The sequence below is a fragment of the Pinus tabuliformis genome, chromosome 6, assembly GCF_031772625.1.
Source record: "Pinus tabuliformis cultivar Carrire ecotype Pingquan chromosome 6, CPIR1, whole genome shotgun sequence".
NCBI lineage: Eukaryota > Viridiplantae > Streptophyta > Pinopsida > Pinales > Pinaceae > Pinus > Pinus tabuliformis.
The window spans coordinates 1,295,887,327-1,295,908,607 of NC_142292.1; the positions used below are offsets into that span (position 1 = coordinate 1,295,887,327).

At 35.8% G+C, this 21,281-nt stretch overlaps 1 protein-coding gene across 3 annotated transcripts in view; it reads left to right on the plus strand.

Moving 5' to 3' along the window:
• Positions 1 to 5,734: 5,734 nt before the first annotated feature.
• LOC149263362 (uncharacterized) overlaps positions 5,735 to 21,281 on the plus strand; it is an 84,430-nt gene continuing 68,883 nt past the window's right edge. Inside the window, exons 1-5 of one of the 3 annotated variants that reach the window (XM_089426176.1) lie at positions 5,735 to 6,118; positions 6,572 to 6,896; positions 9,071 to 9,199; positions 9,481 to 9,543; positions 9,840 to 10,001. In XM_089426176.1, the coding sequence (XP_089282302.1) occupies positions 6,840 to 6,896; positions 9,071 to 9,199; positions 9,481 to 9,543; positions 9,840 to 10,001 (411 nt within the window). In that variant the 5' untranslated portion in view covers positions 5,735 to 6,118; positions 6,572 to 6,839. Of the gene's footprint in view, positions 6,119 to 6,568; positions 6,897 to 9,070; positions 9,200 to 9,480; positions 9,544 to 9,839; positions 10,002 to 21,281 lie in introns of all 3 variants that reach the window. The other 2 variants (XM_089426172.1, XM_089426169.1) reach the window with 2 other exon arrangements.

Genomic DNA, 21,281 nt, shown 5'->3' on the forward strand with positions numbered 1-21,281 from the left:
AAATTATTCTACATAAAATTATAAACACAAAATTAGAAACACATATTAGTAAGTTAAAAATACGTGTATACATTAACTCTTTTTAAATTTGATTTATTCTGCATAAAATTATAAACACATATTAATAAGTTAAAAAGTAATAATATTCTATATGCGAAATCATCGTGATTTCAACATATGATAATAAAATATTAAAAGGAAAAAGCAGAGAAGAATTGATTGTGAAAAAAAAACACTTCTAAGATAAATATTATTTTTTTAATGTTGATGTTCAGATTGGGACTTTCTTGAAAATGAGAAATATTAAAAATATTATTGAAGTTTAAATAGGAGTTTGTAAAGAGCGATATATATAAAACTGTAGTCTATATATTTTATTTATTTTTATATTTTTAGATGTTTGATTACGAAACAAACTTAAGTTATTAAATTTATATAAAACAGCATTTTAAATATTTTCCAGAGTTTTAAAAATTTCTATATATTAAAAATGTATTTTAAATAATTAAAAATAATTATATTATTAAGATTTGAGTTGTTAAATTTATATAGAATTAGAGTTTTAAAATATTCAAAAATGTATTTGAAGTTATTAAAAATAATGATATCACATATTATGAGAGATATAAGGTATATGATGAACAATATCAAGATGACATCAATGCCAACAACTTCCTACCTTCATGTAGGAGTTGAATATAATCAGAGGGGATTCTTGTTCGATCCTAAATTTTGGTTGCAAGTGAAGAGACATGATCTATAATTTTGACCTGTATACAGAAAGAAACTAAGAAACCCTTAAGACTGACCTCATAAATACCATAAAGGTGACAAGATCTGGGGCAAAGGCCTCGGCTTGGATGCAGGAAGAACCCTGCGACATAAGAAATGGGTTGGGTTGCTTCAAATCTTCCTCTCTAAGTAGAGTGTCCTCATTGACGAGATTGTCCAATTCATCCCCTAATTGAACCTTAGCTAGCTTCTCTACAACCTTCTTATTAGGCTTAAATGAAGATCCTATCTCCCACTCAAGTCATCCCCTAATTGAACCTTAGCTAGCTTCTCCGCAACCTTCTTATTAGTCTTAAATGAAGATCCTATCTCCCACTCAAGTTTCCCACCCGTCATCACCAGTGGTCAAAAATCATCATTACTGCCATCGACACCCTTTGAATTATAGATCCCACTAGCATAAGATTGTGGTTTAGGGCAGAAATAGTTTTTTTTTACCATCATAATTTTCAAAATTAGGGTTTTGAAGAATAATAAACCCGCTTGGCCTTAGAACCCTTAAGAGTTCTAACAACGAGTGTTGTGCATGAATTCCAGAGGTCGAAACGACCACCACTAGAGACAAGGGTTCAAATTTAATTTCCTATAGAATCGATCCACCTAATTCGAGGACTCATTGTGAGGAACATAGTAGAAATTGCAAATGTCCTTAATGTTGTTTGCAAAGAAAGAAAGAGCCCTCTAGGTTTTGATGCGGCGATTGAACTCATCATTACACCTCACAAAGGAATTACGAGTGTTGCAAAGCACCATGGAATGTATCTGCAACCCTACCCCCTAAACTTTGTCATCTTTAAGTTCTTTGGATAGTATGGAGAAGGTCTAGTACTCAAATTTAATTAAAAAGCATTAATTTATTTTTATTTTAGTAAATTGTTTTTCTTGTTTAAATATGTTTAAGTAAATTGTTTTTCTTGTTTAAATATGTTTGTCTTTGTATGCTAGGTAATGTAAGTCCTAAGATGAATGGCACGCCTAACTTGTGGCTTGAGTAGCTGCGACCTAGGGGCATCTAAGCCATCAAAATCACTTGGGGATCACACCTAGCCTAAGCCACACCAACACCTCCTTAGCATGACTGGATTTTTGCCCACAAAGTTTCGAGTAGATGATCCTTTCCTTACACCACGAAATGCCTTAACGGAACACCCTATCACCGTGTATTTCACGCCCTGTTGCCTTCTTGCTTAAATATGTTTTAGTATAAAGATACTTTCGGTTTTCTCAATTGAGATTAATGTCGACTTTATATTACATTAACTTTCTCATATTCTCTAACTTTTTATATTCTCTATTTCATTATTGCATTACAATTTCTCTTTAAATTTAAATTTTATAGATTTTTTAATGGCACTGTCTAAACATGCTACATTTTGGATTTTTTGTCAGAATCCGGTGATTTTTTTTTGGCCAAATCTTAATTGTTGTTGTTTAAAATGGGATTTTCAACACCAAAATCCCCTGGGGCACAATTTACAACTTTGTGGAGAGTTTACAACTCAAACTTGTGATTCCAAGAAATCTGTGCAACATATTGCTAATAAACTAAACTATGTTATTTTTAATGGTATTGGTAATAAACTATGTCATTTTTAATGGTATTGCTAATAAAGTATGTCATTTTTAATGGTATTGCTAGTGATACTAATATCTTGATAACATTTTTAATGGTATTGCTAATAAAGTATGTCATTTTTAATGGTATTGCTAGTGATACTGATATCTTGATAACATTTTTAATGGTATTCCTAATAATATTGGTATTTTGATAAATGATTCAAAAATAATTTAGCTAAAAAAATCTTTATACCAAATTTTTTATCTTTAATGTTATTATTTTGTGCTTGTACATTTAATATTTAATCATAATCATAATCAAATTCTAATCAATCTCTCCATTTACTTTTAATTTTAAAATTATAAATTATAAAATATATTTAAATTTATTTGATTTTCTTTTAGATTTTAAAAAAATTAATTCTAAAATTTACATCTTTATGAAAATATTATTAAAATAAAATATTTCAAAAATAAATTTTATTTCTATTCAAAATTAAAATTCTTTACATATATAATTGTTTATTTTCAAAATCAAAATAAATTTTTCCATCGTATATTAAATTTTTCCCAATGTTATAAATATCATATAAACTGGTAATAAAAGTCAACTCTAACTCTTTTTAAATTTCAATTATTCTACATAAAATTGTAAACACATTAATAAGTTAAAAAGTAATAATATTTTATACGCGAAATCGTAATAAAATATTAAAGTGAAAAAGCATGGGAGAAGAATTGATTGTGAAAAAACAGATCTGAGATAAATATTAATTTTTGTTGTTGTTGATGTTCACGGTGGGCACTTTTATGAAAATTAGAAATATTAGAAATATTATTGAAGTTCAAATAGGAGTTTATAAAGATCGATATATATATAAAATTGTAGTCTATATTTTTAGATGTTTGATTACTAAACAAATTTAAGTTATTAAATTTATATAAAATAACATTTTAAATATTTTTCAGAATTTTAAAATTTCTATATATTTTCAAATGTAATTATATTTATTAAGATTTAAATTGTTAAATCTATATAAAATTAGTTTATCAAAATATTTAAAAATGTAATTTAGGTAATTAAAAAGGAGTTGTTTTTAGTGTGATTTTTTGGATTCTTTTGTGTGGAAAAAATTGAAGTGAAATCTTAATTTATGTTTTGGGGTGAAATCTTAATTTGTGTTATTTATACTTGTTTTTAACATTTTGATTGTGCAGCTATTACCCATCAAGCTTGTGATTTCAATAAATTGCTCCTTGATTTTAGAGAAATTTGATTGGAAAAACAGCCATATCATTAATTACTAATAGTTTTATTGTTTTTTAGAAAAAATAAATAATTAAATTAATTAAATTTTATTAATAAAAGTGATTATAATTAACCTTCACTAAAATTAATAATATATATATATATATATATATATATTTATTTTTTATTTTTTATTTATTTATTTATTTATTTTTTTTTTTTTCAGAGAGAAATTATCATATGGCCGAAGCCCGCAGATTTTTACAATCTATATGGCCGAAGCCAGCCGTTACAAATATCGTCGAGGGGGGAGGGGGGGGCATCAAATATGTGCCTCAGCAGGAATCGAACATGGCTGGGGTGCGAAAGCCATCCCCCAGCCATTACATCATGCACGTCATGTGCCACTAAAATTAAATTAAATTTATCAAAACTTAAAAAAATATAAAATTATTAACCACACCAAAAACAACTCCAATTAAAATAATAGTATCATTAATCATTAATAATTTTATTATTTTAAAGAAAAAATAAATAATTAAATTAATTAATAAAAAATAATTATAATTAACCTTTTCTAAAATTAAATTTAATCTATCAAAACTTCAAAAAAAAAAATATAAAATTATTTAGTTTCTTTCCGATATCTACTTATCAACATAATTTTAAGCACACACTTAACATAATTAAACTATAAAATTATCCAATACCCTACTTAAACTATAAAACTATAAAATTTGGAGGGTTTATCTCAAATCTCAATGTTTTTTTTTAAACTCTACCGCATTCTAAATTCCAAAACTTTTTATTATTATTAATATTATCGATTTAAGGAATACAAGTTTTTCCAACTCTACTACATACAAAATTCCAAAATTTAATCAAAACAAGTTAAACTCCAAATTTTTTATTAATATTATTAATTTAATAAATAAAAATAAAAGAAATAAATATTTTAATAAAATAATATTATTATAATTTTCAAATAATGAGAGATTTATCATAATTTAGTTATGAAATCAATATAATATCATAAATGATGTTGACTCATCATTCTTATTTATGAAAACCCACATCTTGTAATTATTTTTAATGGTCTATGCGAAGTAGGCTTTCGCTGAATACTTTTAAGTCTTGAATAATTACCCTATTTCGTTATGTCAAAAAAAAGTCAAATAAAAACAATTTTAAAATATACTCCACACCCAAATATTATCACAATTTTCATCTCTCAAACATACTTCTAATTTATTAATATAAACTATTAATTAATTATATATATAAACATAAACTAAAAACAAAAAACAAAATATTACAATGATTTCTTCTTATCAATATTATTAGCATAAAATTTTAAATAATAAATTAAAAAATTAATATAATTTAAAATAAAATCAAATGTTCAAATATTGGAGGGTTTATGATTCAAAGCCAAAAAAGTAGACTATGTTTATCTCTCTTGAAATGCGACATCGAGAGTTATCTTTATCTTATAAATTAAGCCCAGAAATCATTGTGGGAAGGGTAAATTAATCTGACTTTTGTTTAGATTTATATTTTAAAATTAAATTATTATTTAAAAAATATTTAAAATTATAAAAAGAATTATTTAATAAGTATTAAAATTTATAATATAATTAATTAGTTTAAATTTGATTAAAATATTATATCCCATTATTTTATTTAAAAAAACAGAGTGTCTTTTTTTAAAGAGGAAAATACTCATTCCGTCCGTTCAGAAAAAGTTGATATTGGGGAGCCTTCACAAATGGACACGAGAGGTCACTGCCATGTTTGCCTAGAATGAAACCTTCACTACAAAGATCTATTTTTATCAATATAAACTATTTAAAAGGGCCAGATATCCTGGCCCGGCGGTGACGAGTCAACCACCAGCTGGGATTTACCGTACAGATTTTGGGCTTTCACGGTGACGAGTCTCCAGATTTGTGCTTAAACCCACATTCAATGCTGCGTGCCCACGACTAGAACCCGGGCACGCCGCCTTCGAATAGAGCTTTTCCCCACTAAAGAAAACTACGTTCAAAAGAATACAGCGGACGCGTGGCGAGACGCAGAAAAACTTACGCACGACATTCTGCGTATTAATGATATTTGGTCCCAGTGTCTGCCTCCGTTTAACTTAACTAACTTTACGTTAAACAGACGGGTTTTCGCTTTACTGATAAATTAAACTGATCAATGTAGTCACGAGGTTGTCCATTGCTTCACGACGAGGGTTTGGTCGTGCGATCGAATCCGCCTACTCATGTTCAACTCGCTGCACATGGGAATCCGGTTTTTTCAGCACTTTGAGAGCTGTTTATATCTGTCGTCCTTCCATGTATCAGTGGCTTGGCCTTTATTTGATTAAAAGATTGCGTAGGGTCTCCGCGGCGTGAAGTGTTCCGCACGTTTCTACGGGCTTGGGCTTTTTGCTTCGGAGTGACGCGGGTAAGCACCGCCAGTGTTTTTCCTTTTGCGCCAACTGCAGACCTTCTTTGCCTCACCTGGATTGAAGTAAAATACTCGAAGCTCCGCCTTCTATTTTGATCATCAAAATTTCCTTAGCGTGATCTCGGCCATGCGGGCGTTTTCAGGAGATCACAGGACCGTTTTGGCGGTTAATTAGAGTTGGCAGTGCCAGAATTGCTTTCTAGCGCTTTGCCCGTTGCTCTGTCCAATTTTCTGTGCTAAAATTCATTCCGTTTCACTGCTTTTTGCTGTATACGTTAGTTTACCGTTGTTAGCGATTAAAATTCATTCTTGTCGGATTGAAACTGTGTTATCCTCTTGAATTTGCCTCCATTACCATTTACCATTAACGCGTGGCCGCTGCATGGTTCCCGCACGATCTCTCCCTCCTGCCCGCCCCACCCCCCTGTAACGCACTGCAGAAAGGCTTTGTTTTTAAATTTGGTGGTTATTTTGCTATGAGGTAATTTTTGACATATTGATTCTTATCGGCAGCAGTTCTCTTTGGAATTGCGGCTGTAACTGAAGGAGTATAGCTCTGAGGCGGCCTTGGGCAGGATTTTAAACGGGCCGAGAAATGGATGGTTAGTTCTGAGAAGTATGCGAGGGAAGGAGAATTATTGCAAGAAAGAGATGGACGGTTAAATAAATGCTGAGGTGTTATGTTTTGAGGCAGTTACACAAATCCAAGATCGCAAGGTTTTCTGCTTCAAGAATGAGCAAGTTTATTGAAACAGTGTATTAATTTGGTAGCTTTGTATGGAAGATGGACTTAAGGGGTTGGTTGCACAAGGTGCCAGGAGTATCCAGTTGCAGTCATTATGTGAGTTATCTTGGAATTCTTTCAGAATAGCTAATCGTAGGAATTGATTACCAATTTGTTTATGCTAGCACTCTTATAATTAGTTAAATTCAGATTTTCAATTGACTATCTGTTTAGTCTTTTCTTCTCTTCTTTTATTTGCAATCTGAAAACTTATCTGATGCTATTGCAATCTGACAAATCTATCAGTGGAGTGATTGTAAATGATACTGCAAAGCTAAGCTACAGTTCCAAGATTCTTTGTAAGCGTCGCTAGTGTTCACGCATTTTTGCTCTAATGCGAAACAAATTTGGCACCTTCTTTTGGGTCAGGTTATATGTTTAAGTGGCATGTTTTTGATGCAAGCCCCACAAGTCAAGATTTTAATTTCAAACGGAGTTTTAAATTCAATGTCAAATAGTTCTTAGAAATTTGCGTGCTTTGCTTTAGTACAATTCCTTGTAATCTTCAATGTTAATCTATTTCTTGAATTTTTAAACATGGTAGTATGGCAGATTATAGGTTTATCACAGACTGACTTTCTCCCAAACCTTCTTTTAGAGAATCATTATCATTTCTAGGATTATGCACCCTAGGGTGAAGGAAGTACACTGTACAACCATAACTTCTGATGAGCTCTCTCAGCGGACTGCTATACATATCTCTAGGACTGTTCTGTTCACGTTTCAAGACGCATTCATTCGATAGCTGCCAATGTTGGTTTGGCTGCCAAGTCTTTTACAGGCCTATCACAGGCCAACATGCTCTGCAACCTTGTTTTAGAGTATCATTATCATTTCTAGGATGATGCACGCTAGGGTGAAGAATGTACAACAATAAAATAGTCTCTGATAAGCTGGATCGGCTTACTGTTATGCTTATCTCTGTGCTGTTCAGCACTCTAGGGTGAAGAATGTACAGCAATAAAAGAGGAAAATAATCTCTGATGAGCTGCATCGGATAACTGTTATGCTTATTTCTAGTTCTGTTCTTTTCATGTTTCAAGATAACTCTTGTCAATAACTGCCAATTTTGGTTGGATGATCAGTCTTTTACCGGAACATAGGTTTATCACAGACCAGTTGCCTCCTAAACCTTGTTTTAAAGTATCATTGTCATTTTCAGGATGATGCACCCAATGGTGAAGAAAGTACAACTATAAAAGAATAAAATAGCTTCCGATTAGCTCCCTTAGAGCTGCCTCAGCTTACTGTTATGCTTATCTCTAGGGATGTTCTGTTCATATTTCAAGATCCCTCCAGCCAATAGCTGCCAATGTTGGTTTGGATGTCCAGTGTTTCACCAGTGGTTATTTTGGTTAAAATTTTTAACTAAGTGTCTTGATTAGTAGCATAACTACCTTTGGCTTACCAGATTTTAATTGAATTTTTTGTATCTTAATGCAAAACAATATGAAATCATAATTATTAATAACTATTGAGGATAAGTTTTGTTGCTTTCTATGCACAAGTAACATATGTTGCATTATTTTTGTAAAGCCCATGCCCCTTGATCATAATATCATGACCTGGAACTGAGAAAGAAATCGGGAAATGGTGACTCATAGTACTATATGATGACTTTCAACTGATAACTTGAGCCATAAATTATGAGTTGGAATCCTCCTAGAGTTATTATACCTCTGCCTCTCTCTAGTGCAACGTCTTCTCCACAACCTTTGCGCCTCCATTCTTGTTTGATGCTCCAGCCTCCATGCACTCACTTCCTCAGCTACCTTATGTGTGTTCTCATTTTGACATGCCTCGAGATCCACCTGTCAATTGAAAACTTCTAAATATTTTATGAATGATATCTATTATCAGCTTCAAGTCCCCTTCAAAAATACTATTCTTAAATCTTACCTTAAGGCCTTCAATGATGGCACAAATTCAGCCTTATTAGTCATTTCTTTCCAAGAAACTGATAATAGACTTTTAGTATTTGCCCTTCGTGATGTTAAAAACCTTCCTGACCCTGCTAGGCTAGTCTTCCCTTTAGAGGTACCATCAAAATTGAGTTTCACCCATCTTTCTTGGGGGAGTCCAGAACTGTTGACCAGATATGCCCTTGATCAGATTGTTTTGTTATGTAGTAGCTCCTTTATTCTGGCCGTATTTTTTGGAAAGTTTTGTGTGCTACTCTCATCCTTAGTTTTATTATCTAAAATATTGCTCTTTCTTCTGTTCCTTTACAGTTCGAGAGTTCATTTCCAGGTGATTGGGCAAGGAGGAAACTATATCGAAACAAAGTTGCGTCAGTGGTGGTGATACTGGTGTCAGCTTTGTTCCTTGGTGGCGCTTTTGTTAGCGAAAATTATGCTGAAGTATGGCTGTTTCCCTGTTTTTTCATGTACATTCCAATTCTTGGTTTCTTTGGAGACCATACAAACTACAATTTAAAATCTACATTTCTGGTTGAATCCTTGCAATGTTGCTTCATGTGTGGGATTTCTAGTTATAACCTTGCACTCTGGAGCCCTGCAATTTTTGTGTCTCTGAGGATAGTCTTCAAAGCTTCATGCCCTTTGGTATATATGATTGACTTCACATAATGAGCATTCAATTCAGATCCTAACAAATTATATACTAATGGAAATATGTGCAGACAGTATCTAGGTGGGGTGGCCCATCTTCTTTAGTGACCTCCTCCCCGTTGAAGGAATGCGAGGTTTGATATGTTTCTCTACTTGTTTTTTCTAAGATTTATGTGTCTGCTACATTAGCAGTGGAAAAAATATGTTTTTTATTTTTTCTTTTATGCCACTGGAGTCATTTCAAAACCTTCACCAGCATTCTTAATTTGTTAAGTATATTTGCTTAAATCTTGTCAAGGAGTGTAACTTAGGACAGGAAGAGATAATTGATTGGGCATGCGATGGGTTTCTTGATGCAAATTTTCTCCGATCATAATGGATTTTTGCTTTACAGTGGTTTTCTGAAGTCCTGTGGTTTTTGATTCTGTAGAAGGAGCCTCAAAGGCAGGAGGAGTATGAAAGGCATCTTCCTCAAAGGCAGAAGGAGTATGAAAGGCATCTTCCACATGGTAGTGAGCCATTGCCAAGAGGCATAGTGCAGGAAACATCAGACTTGGAGATGCGACCACTGTGGGGTGTTTCAAAAAAAACGGTCAGTTGAACTCTCCTGAACACATGTAATGTACTAAATATTACAATTTAGACATATGGATTTCTTGACAGGGTAATATTTAACTGTATCAGTTGCAATTGTATGCTATCTCCCATTGATCTAGTGGTATCTTGTGCAGCCTTGGAGATTTTATAGCGGCATGAATTTGAATTTACAAAACACACATATTTATATATGCTCATAGAGATGTACATTGATGTAATAGTAAAGTGAAATGACATGAAAATATATTAACATCTGCTTATGACAAAAGGTAGGTCCATGGGACTAGGGTAAGTTGGTGGTACAAATGGCAAAATGAAGACTGCTGAATGTATCTATTTGGAAAATAACAAACTTAAGCTATAAAAATGCAGAACTATTAAGAAAAAAAACTAGAAGGGTGTAAACAATGTCGGAAACACAATATGATGTATAAAAGAATAGGTAGGAAGAATAGGAACATATTGGAGAAAGGGGATCTATCTTAGTTTGAGTAACATGAAGAGTCAGCAATGTTTTTAATTACAGTAAAGCCCCCAGTGGTGAGTCTGATGTTGTTGTTGGAGAGTGTGCTGTGATGAGGAGGTGGCTGGACTAACTAGGGGGACTGCAAGGAACTTCTCCCAACAGCTCTTCTACCATCTGAACTTGACATATTGTGGAGGGGAATAACCTCACAAAAAGTTCTTGCCTCTGATGTGGATGCAAGTTGTTGGAGCTCTAGGATGAACTGTGGAACTCTATAGCTTGATTATCCAATAGAACTTTATCATATTTATTATTAGCATTTTTAGAACAGCTTGAAATCTTGAACTGTAGAAACATTTTGGCTTTCAGAATATATCATAAAAAAATCTGACAATACATACAGGTGGAGTTTAGGAAGGGGATGTTGGTTCCTCAAATGTGTAATGTCCTCTTCAAATTAAAGGACGATGAGGGGCATAATAGCCTATCCGACCCCGTAGACTAAAGTCTAGTTAAATGGGTAAAAACCCAGTTTTTCCTATGTTGGGGCAACATTGGGCAAAAATTGGGTCGGTTGGAACTTGGGGCTAAATTAGGGGGTTGCACACACAACCCCTCACTTTGTTGGAGCCTGTGGAAAATCTATAAATACAAGATGGTTGAGATCAAATGGGGCATCATCAATTGTGGATCAAACCAATTGTTTTCTTAAGCAATGGCTGTGAGAGTTTTAAGACCCCATTTCTCCTATCATATTCGGTGGTGAAAGATTCCACCCTAGTTGATAAACTTATTTTATGTTTCTTGTCTATGTTCTAAATTCTAGCACAATAGTAAGAAATCTTTCTAAAGAGTTCAAGTTCCATTAAAGCTTGAGGCACTAGAAGAAGGGTGAAATTCCCTAGGGTACAATTTCATGAGGTGGGTTCTGGATTAGCATAACTATTTCTGGGCAGAGCGAAGGTACTGAAAATACTTGTGGACCAACCTGAGATAAGAAGATCGGATCACCATCCAATTGAGCGGATCATTATGGAAAGGCCGAGTTTCTTCAGCTGAGCGTATCCATTATGGGACTAGCGAAGCATGGTCAAAAGGACTGCGCGGATTATTTCTTGAGGGAACTAGAATATTTTGTGGACGAAAGGATAAAAGTTGTGGTGTCAAAGAAATTCGGGATAGGTAGCCCTAGTGAGGCCTTTTAGTGCAAGGTGCGCACTCTTCCCTTGTAGATGGGGCACCCCTGTAGCCAAATTCAATAGCAAGGAGTGAATGTCTGTAGTAAACTCTAGTGCGATATAATGGCACAATAATAAGTTTGACATATCGCTTATAAGTTATAACTGTAGCCGCTAATTAATGTTGAAAAGTGTAACTAGGTTCGGTCTTCATAATGACATGTAATTGTGATTTTTGTAAATAATAATAAAATTATTTTTTGTGATTCTTGCTTCATGGGTTTCATGAGCAAGAGTTTTATTTAGATGGCTCCCATTGAGAGCCTTAGGATTTGTCATTAAAAGTCAAAGAGTCAATGTCATGTATGAAGAGCCCTTCTTGGGCATGTGTCAAATGTATATATAAAATTGTGAAATAGCCCTCTAGCGATAAGCACGAGTCCTCTTCATGTCGACTTCAAAAAGGAGTAACAAACTCATGTCGGCTCACAGTGTGGAGACACACCTATTCATATATTCATGTCGGCTAAATATGATAGACATACCACTATAAATAGGCACCTCGGCCTATTCCACAGACATATTTTTGGTCACATCTCTCTAAGTTTTTCGGATGGGTAAAAACAAAGATGAATTCGGATCTCTAGTACAGAGACAAGTTCGGATGGAAGGGACAACGAAGAAGTGATGGAAGGGACAACAAGAAAGAAATGAAGGGTTAGCGAAGCTTTGTTTAGGGTTGATCACAATCAAAGGGTTCAGATATCTCTCTGAGTTCGGATGAATATACTACAGTGACTAGAAGGGGAACAAATTCAAATTACAGTGACAAGGGTTTCTTATGTTCAGTGCTACACAAAAGGAAGGTCACAAGTGTGTGACAAGATCTTGTTGTTGTTACAAGGAAGAAGGTCTCGGTGTTGTCTCAAAAGGGCAGCAACTATGGTTTAGTAATATGTCTTCAGGATTCGATGTTACCGTTGAAGGAGAAGTTCGATATCCTTGACAATGAGAAGAGATGGAAGAGGAATTGTGTCTTGGTCTTGGAGAGGCTACTAGGTCAAGGGTCTTGGTCTTGGTATTCGTCAATTGGAATCTATATACGAAGAATATGTGCGGGGTTTCCTCTCAAAGAGTGAGAGGTTTTGGCCTTGGCTCATAGCCCACATTTTGTGTCTCTTGTCTATTTATGTTTGTGCATTGGTAGCTGTTTGATGAAGAAGAACACTAATAACTTAAGATAAGAAGAAAATCCTAATCTAATGAAGTAAAAGATACTCACAAGCAGTTATTAATCAAGAGAAATCACTGACTAATGATGCCCTAGATTTCTCAACAATTAATATGCTCTCTGATTAGAGCACTCTTTCTGCTTTGTTCTTGGTCTATTTCTGTACGAATTCATAACTATTGTGTAGAATCAAATACAATGTTCGTTGTTGATTGAGTTATTTGTGGAGCAGATTCGTTGGGAAATTACTTGTATTGTTGGAATCATATTATTATGGATTTTCTTAATGCTATATTGCTATGTTGAGTTCATTGCATTATTGGAAAGGGGTTAGTATTGTTCTTTGAATGACATATCGATTATATTGAATTAGATTGTTACACTGGAGGAAGAGATTTATTTGCTACAGGAAACCCTAGGGAAGAATTATACTAGATCACTACAGTGGTGTCAAAGCATACATTTTGCAACCCTTCATGATGCCATTAACAAGACTCGAGACATAGGAAATGTAGCAACCAAATCTAAGGCCCTGTCCAAGCCTTTTATTCCCCAAAAAGATTGGGAGAAGAAGTCCTTTCAACGTGATCGACCACAGAAAGATAGGTTGGATGAGGAAACCTGAAGCGAACTAAGGCAAAATAAGCTATGCTTCAATTGCAAGGAACCATGGGAACTGGGGCATTGGTGCTTGGGAAAGGGGAAGATTCACTACATTGAAGTGGTCTCTGACGAAGAAGAGGAAGAAGAAGAACCCACTTCTAATGCTAAAGATGTTGAAGAAAGTGTAACTAGGTTTGGTCTTCATAATGACATGATCTTTGTATTTGATGTAAATTATTTTTGTAATCTTGCTACATGGGTTTCATGAGCAAGAAGTGTCTCTAGGTAAAAGACTTTTTCTTGATGTCTTTAGGATTTATATCTATGTCAAAGAATCATGTCATGGGTCCATGTAAATGTATACAAGTCTTTAACAAGTGTAGAAGCCCTCTGAGACCAAGATCAATGCCTCAAGAACAAGCACAAGAAGTTTGCAAGCGAAAACATCAAAGGAAGTTCATGTCAGCCGAAAAAATGAATTAAATACATAAATACAAGTTATGTCGGCTTGATATAAGACACATCGTTTCATGAAGATATGTTGGCTCACATATGAACCCTCACCACTATGTATACCCACGAAGGGTCAGCTCAAAAGAACCGAACTTCGCACTTCTATCTCTTTCAAATTTCGGGCCACAGTAGCCGTAGGCAAGGTATGTAGCCGTAGTCACGAGGAAGTGAAGTCGTAGTGAAGGCATGGAGCCGCAGTCACGAGGAAGTGAAGCCACAGTCAAGGATGAAGCTGTAATCATGAAGAGGAGCCGCAGTAGAGGGTAGCTGTAGTGATAAAGAGGAAGCCATAGTCATATAGAGAGGAGCCGCAATAGGGTTTGACTGCACCTAGTTTGGGTTTAGGTGCAGTCACAACCTCGATGCAAGGAGCAATGAATAACGTCATCACAATGAAGTAGAGTCTCAACATACCTATGATCTAAAGGAGGTATCCTCGCATGGAGAGAGCAACAAAGAAAATATGAAGTCTGAGCATCTCGGCATATCTATCTCGGATAGATGACAGACTTCGGATGAGGAAGCAGAGATCACGTTGATACTCCTGTAGCAGATAGCCCATAGTCTCGGTGATGATCACTGTGGTATAGAGGGAACACGAATACTTCACAGTGAGCAGTATGACTTGGATCTATATGTCTCGACATACGGAACAATATTACAGTCTATAAGGAGAAGCAGTTCTAATACTTCAGCAAACTGATAATGAAGAAATAATATAGTCTGGGCATCATGAAGCAGTAATGAGAATCACTGTCTCAGCAAATATACAATTATATATTGCAACAATCATCATGATGATGACTTCAATGAAGAGCTCATTGACATAATATAATGACTGTCTCAGTGCATCAATGAAAGCATAGAGATCACAGTGAATGGATCACGTTGATATGAAGCAACAGTGAAGATCTCAGTAGTGATGGCTTCAATGGTGCAACAATGAGGAGGATCTCAGCAGCGACGAAAAGGAGGATTGATATCTTGGTCTTGGAGAGGCAAAGTGTGTCAAGGGTCATGGTCTTGGTATTCGTCAATGGAATCTTGATAAGAAGAATTTACACATGGGTTTTCCTCTCCAAGAGGGAGAGGTTTTGGCCCTAGCAGATAGCCAACCATTTGTGTTCTTGTCTCTTTTGTTCGATAGTAGTTTGATGAAGTTAACTCACACATGCTAATAATTTAGTAAACAATCAAGCTAAGATATAAATTGCATTAATACTTCACAAATTGTTATCATGTATTGAAGAATCACCCTAAATATGCATGCCCTAGATTCTTCAACAAAAGAACTCGCTCCTAATGCCAAGCCTAGTAGTCCTAAGGAAGAACCACCATAGGAGGAAGCTAAAACAGAGAAAAAGCCCAATGAGGAGAAGAAGATTTGACCACAGGCTAAGATTGCTACTCTTTCAGGAACCCCTCAATATTACACCTTCAGGATGAGGGGAGTTGTCAAAGGACAATGCATCACAACATTGATTCATGGGGGAGCTACACACAACTCCATTGATGCAACATTAGTGGCAAAATGAGGACTTCACACAGAAGAGTTCAAAGGTCTTGATGTGATACTTGCGGATAGGTACAACTTGGATTCCACATGAGTAATTCTAGGTTCAAGTGTTACACTCGGTAATTATACCTTCACTAGTGATTTCTATGTAATAGATCTTGCAAATATCAATATGGTATTAGGGGTTCAATAGTTGTGCTCGCTGGGAAAGTACACCATGGAATACCAAGGAATGGATATGGAATTTAAAACTCCTGATTGCATTAAAGTAGCCTTGAGAGGCATGACAAACAACAACCCGCAGATCATTTCAATCAAAAGAATGGAGGCCATATTTCGGCATGGAGATGTAGGATATGCAGCAGAATGCAGGATTACAAGCCAAAAGCCTCCTAACAGTGGTGAACCATAGTAAAAACCAGACTTTAAACGAGTACTAGAAAAGCATGGTCAACTATTTGGTGATATTCCCTAAGGATTGCCTCCAAAAAGAGGATTTGAACATACTATTGAATTGGAAGAAGTAGCCAAGCCCATGATCACCACACCATGTCGACACCTGGAGAAATTCAAGGACGAGATAGAAAAGACCATTCATGAATTACAAGTAATGGGCCACATTAGACCCAATTTGAGTCTGTTCACCGCATCAGTGGTTTTGGTGAAGAAGGATGGCACATGGAGAATTTGTAATTGATTACCGAGCCCTCAACAAGAAGACAGTCAAGAACAAGTATCCTATTCCCAGGAATGATGGGCTACTGGACGAGTTACATGGAGCAATTTATTTGTCAAAAATTGACCTACGATCCAAGTATCATTAAACCCGAGTTCGAGAGAAAGACGAGCCAAAAGCAACATTCCGGTGTCACTATGGACACTTTGAGATTTTGGTCATGCCATTTGGGCTAACCAATGCTCCCACCACTTTCCAATATTGCATGAACACCATTTTCAACAAGCAATTGAGGAAGTTCTTCCTAGTGTTTTTTGATGATCTTCTCGTATACAACAAGACTCGGGATGATCACTTAGGGCACCTGGATGAAATTTTGGTCGTAATGCAGGAATAATCACTTTATGCCAAGACATCAAAATGTGAGTTTGGAATGACGAAAATTCTTTATTTGGGGCATATAATTAGTGCAAAATGAGTACAGGTTCATCAAGAAAAGATTCAAGCAACATTGGATTTGCCCACACCTAAGAATTTGGCCGAGTTATGAGGATTTTTTGGGATTTGCAACTATTATTGATGATTTGTCAAAGGTTTTTCTCAATTAAGTGCACCATTAACAAACTTAATAAAGAAAGGAGCATTTAGGTGGACAAAAGAATCAGACAAGACATTCAACAAGCTCAAAGAAGTGATGAGCTCATGTCTTGTCTTAGCCATCCTCGACTCTATCCAAACCTTTGTATTAGAATGTGATGCATTAGGAGAAGGAATAGGGGTTGTCTTAATGAAAAAGGGCCACCCCATTGCATTCGAGATTCAGAAGCTCCAGGACGCTGAGACACTTTACTCCATATACGATAAGGAGATGCTGGCTATTGTGCACGCTTTGGCAAAATTTAGACAATATTTGGTGGGAAACAGATTTGTAGTTAGGACAGACCACAACAACTTGTGTAATGTCTTAGAGCAAAAGGAACTGAATGAATGGCGGCAAAAGTGGGTAAGTAAGGTCCAAGCTTATGGTTTGATATTGAATATGTAAAGGGGAAGAAGAACATCGTGGCTGGTGCAATTTCCACGAAACCAATAGCATGTTCACTCATGCAGCTTATAGAGTATTGGAAGGCTCATCTCTCAACATAATATGCCAAGAACCATTTCACTTGTGCATTCATCGACAGACTCATTCAAGATGATAGGTACAACTTAATCGATGATATCATTTACTATAAAGATAGGGTGTACGTGGTTCTTAGATCCACACTCAAGGAGAAGATTTTGAAGATTACGCATGACATCCCATCAATTGAACATCAAGAGTTCTTCAAAACCTATCGACAGATTAGAGAACGATTTTCATGGAAAGGTCTCAAGGAAGATGAGGTGAAATACATCAAGGAATGCCTGACATGCAAACAAAATAAGGTCGAGCACACACATCTTGTAGGTCTTCTCTAACCTCTACCAATTCTAGAGCAAAAATGGGAGAGCATCAAAATGGACTTCATCACAGGACTACACAAAGTGCAAGGAAAAGACTATATCTTTACTGTGGTGGATAAGTTGACAAAATTCACACACTTCTTTGCAATCTCAACTGATTATTTGTCTGAACAAGTAGCATAATTGTTCCTCAAAGATGTTTTCAAACTCCATGGATTACCTAAAAATATAGTTAGCGATTGAGACAATAGGTTTATGGGTGCATTCTGGCAGGAGCTCTTCAGGCTAGTGGGAATAGAATTAACCCCTAGCACTAATTATAGCCCACAAATAGATGGTCAGACAAAAATCGTGAATAAGTGGATTGAAGGCTAATTTGTAATTATGTGACGTGTCAAGAAAAAGCATGGATCAAATGGTTGTACCTTGGGGAGAATTGCTACAATACCACTTACCATTTATCCATTGGGATGACGCCTTTTAGAGCACTATATGGGTATGGTGCACCATCCTTTATTGGCAGGGGTTTTGGAGACAGTAAGGCACCCATTGCCAAAGACTGGGTACATGAAAGTTAGGACATTCTCAGGGTACTTAAGGACAACATGCAGACTACTCAAAATTGGCAAAATATGTATGCATACCAACATCAAACTGAGCGTAGTTTTGAGGTAGGAGATCTCTTTTTCTTGAGATTGTAGTCCTATAGACAATCTACACTCGAGAAATGGCGCAAAATTGCTGAAACCAAGATTTTATGGACCTTACAAAGTTTTTCGAAGAATTGGCGAAGTGGCATATGAATTAGAATTACCGAGCGATAGCAGAATCCATAACTTCTTCCATGTGTCATGTCTTAAAAAGGCTGTGGGACAACAAGTCACCACCTCTATTGAATTGCCACCATTAGACGAAGAGGGATGACTGGAGTTGATTCCAGAGACAATCATGACCGTACAACAAAAGAAGTTAAGAGGGTGAGTAATTCCAGAATATCTTATTAGATGGAAGGATCTACCAAAGGAGGACGACACGTGGGAAGGAGAACACATTTACAACAGCCAAATCTGCAATTGCTTGAGGGTAAGCAATTTCAGGCAGGGGGTATTGTTATGTCCTCTTCAAATTGAAGGATGATGAGGGACGAAATAGCCTATTTGAACCCGTAGTCTATAGTCTTGTTAAAGGGGTAAAAACCCAAATTTTCCTATGTTGGGGCAATGTTGGTAAAAAATTGGGTCGACTAGGGCTAAATTAGGGGTTGCACACACAACCCCTCACTTTGTTGGAGTCCATGGAAAATCTATAAATAGAAGAGGGTTGAGATAAAATGAGGCATCATCAATTGTGGATCAAACCAATTGTTTTCTTGAGCAATAGCTCTGAGGGTTTTAAGACCCCATTTCTCCTATCAATTTTTGCCTTGAAAGATTCCACTGTAGTAGATAAAATTATTTTATCTTTCTTGTCTCTGTTCTGGCACAATAGTAAGAAATCTTTTTAAGGAGTTCAAGTTCCAGCTGAAGCCCGAGGCACTATAAGACGGGCAAAATTCCTTGGGGTATAATTTCCTGAGGCAGGTTCTGGATTAGCACAACTCTTTCTGGGCAGAGCGAAGGTACAAAAAATACTTGTGGACCAAACTGAGATAAGATCGGATCACCATCCAGCTGAGCAGATCATTCTGGAAGGAGTCGTTTATGCAGGGGGAGGAACTGCCTGGACGACCAAAAGTGGCCGGAATCCGGGCAAAAAAATTTCAAAAAATCTTGTAGAAGCAGTGTTTGAATCTTGTTTTTGATGGTGGAAATGGATTCAGCACCATCAAAAACCTCTGGGGCACCTAAAATCGTTGAAATTTAACGACTGTAACTTGGATTTACAAAAATTCCTGCTGGATTTTCTCCAAATATGGCCAGAATTTCCTTGACTTTCAGGTCCAAAAAGCAGTCTCGTTAGACTACAGCATTCTGGAAAGGGCAAGTTTCTTCAGTTGAGCATATCCATTCCCGGACTAGCGAAGCATGGTCAAAAGGACTGCACAGATTATTTCCTGAGGCTGCTAGAATATTCTATGGATGGAAGGATGAAAGCTGTGGCGTCAAAAAAAGTCAGGACAGGTAGCCCTAATTCAGGAATATTTTTTTGTGACATTCTGGGCAGGTGTATCTGTTCTGTGGAACGAGGCCCTTAGGTGCAAGGTGCACACTGTTCCCTTCTAGATCGGGGCCCCCTGTTGCCGTATTCAGTAGCAAGGAGTGAATGTCTGTAGTAAACTCCAGTTCGATATAGTAGCACAATAATAAGTCTGACAGAACTGTGTATAACTGTAGCCGCTGATTAGTCTGCCCTCTGATTAGGGCTCTCTTTCTTTTCTTTTCTTGGTCTACTTCTGTACGGATTCATAACTATTGTGTAGAATCAGATACGGTGTTGATTGGGTTATTTGTTGACTGGATTCGTTGGGCAATTACGGTAGGAATCATCTTATTATGGATTTTCTTAATGCTATCTTGCTATGTTGAGTTCATTGCATTATTGGAAAGGGGTTAGTACTGTTCTTTGAATGACATCAACCATATAGAATTAGATCGTTACTCTGGAGGAGGAGATTTATTTGCTACAGAAAACCCTAGGGCAGAATTTCCCTAGATCATTATAAGAAGAAAAATCATTGCTACAGGAAACCCTAGGGCAGAATTATACTAGATCACCACAAAATGGCTGTTGATTCTGCAAAATCTGGTAAACTCCACTGCATAATAATGGTAAGCATTCTAGTTTACTGCCATTATTTTCCACCATTAGCTCTCTTAGGTTGGTAGAGCTGCTGTCCATAGTAAAGAACTTGGATGACTATCACGAGGAGAAGTATATTTCAACTTGGCAATCATCTGAATGGTTATCAACAATATTGTCTTTCAACCAAATTATAATGCAGCACAAGGATAATATTTCAGCTGACAATTAGTTTTTGTTAACATTGTAGCTCATCTCTTGAAAGTTGATATGTAACTACTGCAAATTTAGTTTATGTGGCCTAACTTAATTATTTTCACCATCAGATGCAAATCCCTGTTTCCAAAATAGACATTCATGACATGAATGTTGGGAACATTGTCATTCTGTAGCCCTGTTTACACAATAGGCACGCTACCAAAAGATGTAAATACATGATATTATCAAAAGATGTTGAGAATTGTCTCTACAGTATGTCAGATTGACTTGCAGGCCATAGTTTTCAGCCTTGAGGCTATTCAACAATAGTACATGTTGCCAAATTCTTCTCTCAATAGACTGAGAGTATGGAATATATTGTGGACTGACCATTCTAGTGGGATAAAAATACCATTGAGGATCTATAACTGATTTTTGTAGTCTTCTGAAGCAGTCAAACTTGGACTTGCTTCCACTGAACAATAGTTTTGAAATGTGCATGGGTACTTATAAAGTGTGTTTACTGAGGAAGGCAGAAGACTGAGGGAGGAATAATGATTAAGCAAAGAGTAGAAATATTTGTCTACTAAAATTGGGGTTCATTCTGGAATGATTTTGACCTCTGCCTTGCTAACAAAATAGGTTTGGCCTATTTTAATTTGCTTCTAAATATAACCTTATAAATTGCCTGCTTAAGCTGACTTTCCCC